Source organism: Charadrius vociferus, unplaced genomic scaffold (assembly GCF_000708025.1).
Source record: "Charadrius vociferus isolate BGI_N301 unplaced genomic scaffold, ASM70802v2 scaffold1168, whole genome shotgun sequence".
Lineage (NCBI taxonomy): Eukaryota > Metazoa > Chordata > Aves > Charadriiformes > Charadriidae > Charadrius > Charadrius vociferus.
The window spans coordinates 436,968-447,077 of record NW_009661376.1 but is presented as its reverse complement, the minus strand read 5'-3'; the positions used below and the strand labels follow the sequence as shown (position 1 = coordinate 447,077).

At 38.2% G+C, this 10,110-nt stretch overlaps 1 protein-coding gene across 1 annotated transcript in view; it reads right to left on the bottom strand.

Moving 5' to 3' along the window:
* Positions 1-10,110, bottom strand: part of LOC104294382 (scaffold attachment factor B1-like) — a 17,960-nt gene that overhangs the window by 4,019 nt on the left and 3,831 nt on the right. The window contains 11 exon segments of the mRNA XM_009893982.1: positions 3-200; positions 890-1,026; positions 1,577-1,665; positions 2,466-2,611; positions 3,559-3,659; positions 3,758-3,907; positions 6,184-6,284; positions 7,039-7,082; positions 7,508-8,006; positions 9,012-9,039; positions 9,798-9,856. Of these exon segments, the coding sequence (XP_009892284.1) occupies positions 3-200; positions 890-1,026; positions 1,577-1,665; positions 2,466-2,611; positions 3,559-3,659; positions 3,758-3,907; positions 6,184-6,284; positions 7,039-7,082; positions 7,508-8,006; positions 9,012-9,039; positions 9,798-9,856 (1,552 nt within the window).

The following is a 10,110-nucleotide window of genomic DNA, read 5'->3' as shown; positions in this document are numbered from 1 at the left end:
GCTGGATTCGTTCCTGTTCTCGTCTCCTTTCCTGTTCTATGTGCATTCTTTCTCTCTCCAATCTCTCCCTCTCCAAGCGCTCTCTGTCAAGACGCTGCCTTTGAAATTCCAGCCGTTCGCGCTCTCTCAGGAGCCTCTGTCTTTCATCCCGCTCATGAATAGCTTGAAGCCGTTGTTCTCGTTCTCGCCTCTCTCTCTCTCTAATTGAAAAAGAGATATTTTGTTTTCAATTGAGAATCTTAAGTCTAAGCTTTATTGCTTCTGTGTTTTGGGTCGGGTTTCTTGGCGGGGTTTTTTTGTTGTTGTTTGGTTGGGGTTTTGGGTTTGTTCGTTTCTTTGTTTGTTTTTTAGTTTCTATGTTCTTCTCACTACCTGCTTAAATGTGAATGATCTACATCGCAGCTTAGTTTTTAAAAAAAGAAGAAAAAAGGAAAAAAGTCTACACAGATGAAAGCAGCAAGGGTAAGCATTCTGCATAAGCAATATGGTATCTACACTAAGTCGGCTCCAATAAAGCTTTCATAGAGCACAGCATGTCCCAAGACAGAAGTCTGACAAACAGAAAGTATTTACAAACTTCCAGGGAAAAATCAAGAATGGAAATTCAAATCTGATCGAGTGGAATGCAAGACCTGTAACCACCTACAGAAGTTATTATTTAACAAGAGTCTCCCGAAAAGCACAGGCTTAGTGAAGACCTATTCCAGTAGTAAAAACCTTCATAATTTGGCATTATGTCTGTTCTATTGATAGATGAGTATCAAATCGATCTGAGATACTGATCTTAAAGGGCCAGCTTGACACTACTTTGCAGCTTGTCCAAAAGCACAGATAAGGGAAGTAAAAACAAACACCATTCAAAGCTTAGAGTGGCACTGAGAAAACTCACCGGCGTCTCTCCGTTTCCCTGATTTCTCGTTCCCTTTGTCTCTGACGTTCACGTTCTCGCTGTTCTTTGATTTTATCAAATGATAAAATATCTTGCTTTTCTTTGCTCTCAGATTTGCGATCCTGGCTTTTTGTACTCTTGAGTTAAATAAAAACAATACATTAGCTGAACACAGTCCATCTTTAGCTAAAGTTTCTAGGTAAAAAGCCTACCTTATCCCAACCTGAACAAAACAGACTATTGTACCTTCCCAGATGTAAACAATGTTGTGATTCCACTGAAAAGTAGGTCAGGGAAAATCAACCTGAATTTGGCTAAAACTTCTAAAGAGATTAAGTATATATAAATACTAGGGGCACATGATCTAACTTGTACCGGTGGCAAACTATATACCCCTTTAAAGGTCACTGGTCACCATAATCCACACCCAGGGAAACACATCATCTTAACACCATTTTCTGATTGTGACTCTACTTCTTCAATTAAGATGGCAGCAACAAAAACTATAAAGAAGGCGAAGCATAAGCATTTACCCTTGCAGGATCATTAATACCCTAATGCTTTTTAAAAAGCGATAAAAGGTCAATTGTTCCCAATATGCAAGGAAAAACACCCCTTCAACTATATGTATATAAAGCTATTTGACACCTATTTTCAGAAAAAGCCTTCTCTGGAAATTGTACTTACCCTCTCTTTTGATGTAGAAGTTTTCACACTAATAACTGGTTCTCCTTTAGATTTATCCATTACCACTGTCCTTTCAGTTCCTCGGCTCCCTAAAAAACAAAATACATCTGAGAATAAATAATACACAAGACATTCAGAAATTCTTGTGAGATTTAAAACTGTCGAGACACTAAGCAGTAACAAGTTACTTTATTGAGGTTTTAACTAACTTACGGAAGAATACATTTATTATTTAAATAGCTTACCAAGATTTGGCCAAGTTGGGGATGGGGACAGTAAAGCTATCACAAAATTACAGTAGTGTTTTCTGGCAGGGATAACACTTTAAAAAAAGCAAAATTAATTTCATTCCTGTCTGCAAAATACACCCCTTTGCCACAGTAAAAAAAAAAAAAAAAACACAAACCAAACAACACCAAACAAAAAACCTCAACACTCAAAAAAAGCACACAGAACCACACACTGTGTCAAGTGACAGTTACATAAAAATCAGATTTACTATTTTGAGTATTTAAACCCCAGTAATTATGAAAACTTTGTTGCTAAGTTACCGGTGTTGTAAGTCAGAAAAAAGTTTTCAGGGTCTTTACTAGTGTTGTTTCTTGTTCACCAGTATTACTAAGTACGCTTCATGGTCTTTCTACTGAATTATGAATCACATCTAATAAAAACACTGAGGTTTGCAGAAGCTGAAGTCTTCTAATCACTCAAAATTCTGAATGTTTATGCTTGTTCTTCCACTTCCTACTTAGCTGATAAAGGAAATTTTTTTGGATGCAAAGTACAAGCTTTGTTGCTGACACTTATATTTTTTGTTCAACTGGTTTAAATTATTTTTTTTTTAAAACAAGTATCCTTGAAAACATCTCTGAAAGGCAGCTAGAATTACCTGATTTGCTTGCCCTCGATCTATCAGAGGATCCAGCTTTTTGTTCATCTTTCTCTTTTCCTTCTTTTTCCTCTTTCCCATCTTTTTCTGATTTCTTAGCATCATCTTTTTTGTCAGTCTTCTCCTCCTTCTTAATACCAACAGACCTATAGGTAAACTTTGTTTTAATAGAGAACCTAAAAAAATGTGCTATAACCACTCTGACCAAGCCAACTTATCTAAAAAAACCACCACCAAAAACCAAACCAAACCAAAACTCAACACAAAAACCCTGCAAAAAACTCTCAAAAAATCACTCCAAATACCTTCCATGCTGCTGTGCTGAAGCCAATGCATACTTGTACGCATGGTTAAGAGTAGCAACCAATACTAAGCCAAAACTGACCAAAAGTGAGAAACAACAGATAATCTTTCTGAATATTTGGAGATTTTGAGTGCTAGTAGTAGTCTCCTGTTTTGCCCGTAAATAAAGTTCATGCTTAGCATAGGGGGAAAAGGGCCCACTGAGGTAGAGGGTGAGCTCTACCAGAAGAGCTTTTGTAAACAAATACCTTAAACACCAAATGCAAGTAGGCCAGCCTGCCAAAGCATCTCCTTTGCCAAATCTTTTAAAATTTTATGACAAAACAAAAATTAGTAAAGCAAAATGCCTCTTTCAAAAGCAACAGACCCCTTGAAAAACAAATATTGAAGTATCACTCATTAACCATGCAAATGGTCTATCAACAAGACAGAATAAATTCTGGAAATATCTGTCAGTTAAAAGAGCAGACCAAGCCAGAGGCAGATCAGAGGATAAATGATTTTGATAAAAATAATGGTTTACCTAGAAATGAGCTGATTGGGTATCTCCTGATATAACTGACATGTTTTGATACTAAACCCTGAAGAGGTCAGTATATCCGAACAGAGGACCAATTAAGATGCGCTTACTGCTGTAGAACACCATTTTCAATTTTTCATGTATTACTTCTATTTCAGATGCAGTATGAAGCAGCAAAACATTTATCACAGTTACTGTTCACTTTGGTCACATGGCTGCATTTCAACTGAGTGGCCTTTAAACATAGAAAAATAGCAAAAAACACTTTACTTCTCAGATTTGGACTCTGCAGAATGGTGCTTGTCTTTTTCCCTCCTTGTTTCACCTTCCTTTTTGTCTGAAGGCTTTTTCCCAGCTGGTTCATTTTTTGCCTAGAATTTTAGGCAGATATATTTTTATATTAAGAGACAGACATTAAACTTGCACAGTTTTATCATCATTACGCTGTCATGGAATAGCTACCACTTACCTTTTCTACAGAAATCATTTTTCCATGCAGCTCTGTTCTGTGGAGATGATTAATACACTTAGTGGCTTCTTCAGATGTTGACATTGTAACAAAGCCGTAACAGCGAGCACCAGGACTGCGAGCATTTGTCACTACTTTTGCACCGACCACCTTTGGGAAAAAAAAATTAATTCTGTGTTTGCAGATCTGTCGGCAAATTAAGTTCAACTTAATCACCATATGAGCAGCTGTATCTACCAGTGTAGCACCTATCCACTTTTAACAGGGAGGAAACGTAGTTGGCACACAACAGTCCATCAGCATTCTGGCTATTGCTGTAAAAGACAATAAAAAATGCTTCTATAAATACATTAACAACAAAAGAAGGACTCAGGAGAATCACCCTCCTTTATTGGATGCAGGGGAAAACACAGTGACTAAGGAAGAGGAAAAGGCTGAGGTGCTTAACGCCTTCTTTGCCTCACTCTTTAATAGCAGGACTAGTTGTTTGCTGGGTACCCAGCCCCTTGAGCTGGAAGACAGGGATGGGGAACAGAATGAAAAAAGTTAGGTGGCAGTGTTGATCTGCTTGAGGGTAGGCGGGCTCTTCAGAAGGACCTGGACAGGCTGGATCAATGAACTGAGACCAACAGTAGGAGCTTCAACACGGCCAAGTGCCCCAAGTGCCAGAGTCCTGCACTTGGGCCACAACAACCCCATGTAACTCTACAGGCTTGGGGCAGAGTGGCTGGAAAGCTGCGTGGCAGAAAAGGACCTTCAACTGACAGCCAGCTGAACGCAAGCCAGCAGTGCGCCCAGGTAGCCAAAGGCATCCTGGCCTGCATCAGGAATAGTGTGGCCAGCAGAACTAGAGAAGTGATTATCCCACTGTACTTGGCACTGGTGAGGCCGCACCTTGAGTACCGCGTTCGATTTTGGGCACTGCAGTACAAGAAGTACATTGAGGTTTTGGAGAGTGTCCAGAGAACAACAATGAAGGTGGTGAAGGGTCTTAAGAGTAAGTCTTATGAGGAGCAGCTGAGGGACTTGGGATTGTTTGCTCTGAAGAAAAGGAGGCTGAGGGGAGGCCTAATTGCTCTCTACAACTACCTGAAAGGAGGGTGTAGAGAGGTGAGCGTTGGTCTCTTCTCATAAGTTACAACCGATAAGACAAGAGGAAACGGTGTCAAGTTGCGCCAATGGAAATATAGGTTAGACATTAGGAAAAACTTCTACACTGAAAGGGTTATCAAAGACTGGAATAGGCTGCCCAGGGAAATGGCAGAATTGCCATCCTTGGATATATTTAAAAGCCATCTAGATATGGTGCTCAGAGACACGGTTTAGAAGTGGGCCTGGAAAAATTAGAAAACGGTTGGACTTGATGCATCTTAAAGGTCTTGTCCAGCCATAACAATTCTATGATCCTCAGAAGACAATGTTGCTAGCCTCATTTGACAGGCAGCAAAGAAAATTTACCATTTTAACTTGACCTCTGTACTGTTGGGCCATCCATGTACTAGAAGTGCCTCACTAAAGACTACTCCACAAAATATGACATGAACAGCATTTACACCCAAGTCAAGAGCAACACAAACACATCTCAAAAGGTTCAAATTTAAAATTATTCCACATGTATTCTCAAAAAAATATAAAACAAACACAAAATTGTATGAAACAGATAAATCCACCTGTGGAACACATTGTTGATACAGCTCTGCTGAAAAAGACGCCGCCATAATAACAAGCTCAAAATTCACCTTCAAGTTGTTGAGCAGTTCAATAACTTAAGGAAGACATATCTATGTGAGGGACAGTGGGGTGTAATAATAAAAATTTTAAAAACACACACACCCTGAAACCAAAACAAAAAACCTACCACCACTTTATCTTTTCTTACAGGACGTTTCTGCTAGTTTTTATCCACAAATGAATCTCTGACAGCACAGAGGCATGCACTTAGTGACACAAACATTGAATATTACTTGCTGAAATGTATTAGGAGAAGGGGAGATGGCCATGGAAAGAGTTGCCTTCCACAACTTCTGCTCTCATATCCCAGCTGGCACTGAAGAACAAATGGAAGCCTGCCCTCAAAGGCTAGATTTCTTGAAATGGAACCGTTTAAAACAGCATTAGCCATTGCTGGACAACCAAGAGACTAGTGCACTAGATGATGACCCACCAGTCTCTCCTGTCGAGAATTGCCTCATTTTTAGAGATACGTGCACAGTGATTCTCTGAAACCTGGATTTCTGCCTTCCCCCCACCCCTTCTGACAACCTTCTTCATGAAGTATGCTAATATCAGATACAGAATTTCAAAAGAACACGAGAAAGTTAAGTGCTTAGCCTACCTAGTTACTCATTAGGAAAAATAATAGCTAACTTTAAGGCATTCTTTTAAATTGATAAAATCGTTTGTTAGTTTACGTATCTGCTACGTACCTTTCCATACTTGCTGAAAAGATTCTTCAAGTCTGTAGCTCTAGTTGAGGATGAAAGTCCACTAACCCACAAATTTCTGCCAGAACCACTACCCGCACGGCCTAAGGTACAAAAAAAAAAACCCAAACATAAAAGACCGTATAGCACAAGAATGCAACAGTGAAAAAGGTAATCGCCTTACTAACTCCACTTTTCTTCTTCACAGACCTTGTCAAATGCAATTTTATTTCTCCCTCTTCTAATCAATCGGAAAATCAGACACATTGTAGCCTGCGAAAATGAAATTCTGAACTCCATACTTGATGTGTATTTGAACAGTCTTAATGAGTTTTCATCTACATATTGTCTTCCTACACTTCAATTGCTTTTATGAGAATTACAAAGTACTAAATGTTAATTCACGAGAGACCTTTTTTTAACTACTGTCAGCTAATAAGGTTACAGAAGTTACATGAACTGAAATTTACAATTCATGTTTTGAAGGCCTAAGTTACAAAGACATTGAGGGTTCACTGAATTAACAGTCCCCACCAGAACTGCCACAGAGTATAAACCTATAGATTTAGTCATCTGTTAAAACTTTTGGACTAATACTGGTCTTGCAGGTATCTGTCACCATTCACAAAGCTAGTGGGACTCCAATATAACTATCACAGTAAAGATACAGACATGCTTAGGGAATTAACAAGACACAAAAAATAAGCAATGCAAGAAAGGCAACTCAAAAAGCTAGTAGGACTATTACTCCATTTGCTCCTTTGAATCATTACTTACTACAGTTCACTCACAAGTAATGGTTAGATTTGATCCTATATTTTTTTCAAGTAATTTGTACTTTTTTTAAAAAACACATACCTTTCTCATCTTTTATCTTTGTATCTCTGTCCTCCTCAACAGGGCTAAAGACAAAACACCATGTTACTCAACTGATCATAGGCAAAAAGAACATTAAATCTACATTGTGCACTAAAATTGGATACCTACCAGTAAATTAGTTCTGAAATAAATGCTATCTTTGCGAATTTATAGAAGAGTGACAGAAAATATGGGATTTGTATCCTTAATCAGACAATTCTGTTTTGCAGATGCCAGAAATAAGAGTAATTTAAGAAAACAACCTTTGAAGGTTGAGGAAGGAAAGCAATCAAACCCTCTGTGTTTAAAAAAAATAAAAACCTGAACATGGAACAATAAAACAGATTCTTTAGGAACAGGCTACAATTTCATCAGTCTCGGTGGCCAATTGAAGGAAACAGCTTATTCGCATCACTTAATGACCAATGAAAAAAGATAGCATCTGGTCTATAACGGAGAAAAAACAAACCTCTTTTTCTGATCACCACCCTCACTGGTTGAGGACTCTTTAGTAGCAGGGGATTCCTCAGAATTAGCTTTGTCTTCTATTTTCTTGGCATCTTCTTTGCTATCTTTGGCTTCGGGACCTGCGCCTTTTTCCGCTGTTTCCCCACTAGAGGCTTCCAGGCCTTGGGAGCGTTTGCTACTCTGATCGCTTAGGGTCTCTACTACTAAAGATTCAGAGTCCGGTTTCTCTTCATCTATTGTCTGTTCACTTGTCTCCCCTTTTGCTACAACTAAACGCTTTGCTTCCTTCCTTGCCATAGCTTGTGCTGATTTGCTGTCCAAATCTAAAGCATCTTCCTCCAACTGAGCGGCAGCAAGAGCGTCCTCTTCCTCTGCTAGCCTCTTGCCTGGCACCACGTTACTTGCTTCCTGTGTATGTGGCCGCTCCGCTTCAGAAGTTTCTTCGTTAAGTGGTTCAGATTTACAAGTTTCCCCCAAAATGTCGAGTATTTTCTCATTTTCTACGGATTTAACAGGAATAGAATGGCACAAGATTTAATCACCAGGGAAATACAGCAATTACAAATGTGGAACTGGCATGGCTGCCACACTAACACCAAGAGAACTTCTAAGCTACACAGAGATTGGAAAACCCTAGTGTACACAGTGTTAAAAGTACTACGCTAACTGCTGTCTCACAAACTACCAAATCAGCCCTAAAATGTTAACAGGGAAGAAAAATGCTCCCAAAGATTTAACAAAATCCTTCTGGTTGATCCTTGATACTCTTCATGAAATCGTTCAGCTCTGTTTCTTCTCTAGTTAGCTTCCAGAGTCCGAGATGCTTAACTGAACGTATCAAGGCACTGAGAGTTCAATATCCAAATTTCTGTGAAATTCTTTCAGCAGACTGTCCAACATGAGAACTGGGCATCTTCTGATGGTGCATGAGTGTGTTTGCAGTCCAGAAAGCGAATAGGATCTGTAGAAAATTCCTGTGATGACATTGTATTCCTTCTTCTGGAGTCCAGTCACTCTTTAATTTCTGTTCTGTACCAAAGCTTTGTATTACCTACCCTCCTCTATTTTTATTCATAGAACTACAATACAATGTGATATCACAAGATCTGTTTTCAGAACCTTTAGATCTCTAAGGATCAATCCTTAACTCCACTGTAGGTAACAGTTCTATGGAACCCTTTCATCACATCAAGTACATGATTTCAAAAAGCAGTTATTCACAGATCTGGTGATATGACTGGGTTTCCAATCTCTATGACCCTGCACAACCTGGATTGTCCACCATAATAATGTACACTACAGTAATGCATTTAAAAAAAAAAAAACAAACAAAACAAAACCACCAGGGATACAAAAAGAATTAAATTAAGAATGAAACTGTTTCAATGCCCAGGACCTCTTTTTTTCTTCAATTAGAAAAAAAATAATCACAATCCAAAACCAAAAAACCAAACCAACAAACAAACAAACAAAACAACAAAAACACAAAACCAAAAAAACAGTACCTGGCTCCAAAGGTAATTCTTCAAGTTCCTGCAGTGAAAAAATTAAAAAAAAACCAAGAAATATCACTATTCTTTAAGAATTCAAAACGTTACTCTGAATGACACACATGCCCCCGAGATAGCAGAGAATTTAGGGAAAGTTAAAGAGTCAGTATAATTTATCCTAGTTCAGTTTTGAAAATGTTGAATTTTAAATAAATTTCTTACGAGAAGGTTTAACATTACTGTTTAACACCTTGAAGTTTTATGAAATGTGTAAAAACATCAATATTTTTTAAACTCAGACACCTGTTGTACACACAGTACACATTCGCATGGGTAAACAAATGTAAGCAGCATAAAGCAAAGCTTATCTTTGTGTTCTCCTTCTCTACAGTCTACTTTATGAAGTCTGCTTTCTGAAAACGGGATCGACAGCAATACCAGCTTCACCTGGAGCTACAAGTGTCCTTAATCTACTATGAGCTATCTGGAAGCAAGGCCAGTATTTCAGGAATAGATCAGTTTCGGCTTTCCTGTCAACATGGCATACATACCTTTAATGTAAGTTAAATATAACATAAGGCACTGAACTGGTTTATACAACAGATAGAAATAATCAATCTACCACCCAGACTCAACATGACATATACATCATATATATATTAGAAAGGCATTCCTTCCTATTCTTTGTAGAATACGAATGCACACACTGTGTACTACCTGCACATACACTGTTTCAGCCTACAGTTGATATGGCATATATTATGCCTTCTTGTTTGTAATGAAAAATTGGTTACCATTTACCTTTATTATGGTTAAATCAGATGAAGAAGCACCTAAACTGTTTCCAACATCTTCAATCTCTGCCTTTAAAAAGTAAACAAAGACATTTTGTTATCTATAAAAGAATGGTATTGTAAATGAAACCTGAATGAGAAATTGAAGATTTTATTTCACTGACAACTGGTATTAAGCAAACATACCTAGCATCCAGAACAACCAATAAGAGTAAAAACTGACCAATGACCCCCACACCTCTTCCCAATCCCCACCGACTGAATAAGCTTTCTCATTACCTCTCAAATAGGTTGGTCTGCTCACAAAAAACATTTTAAGG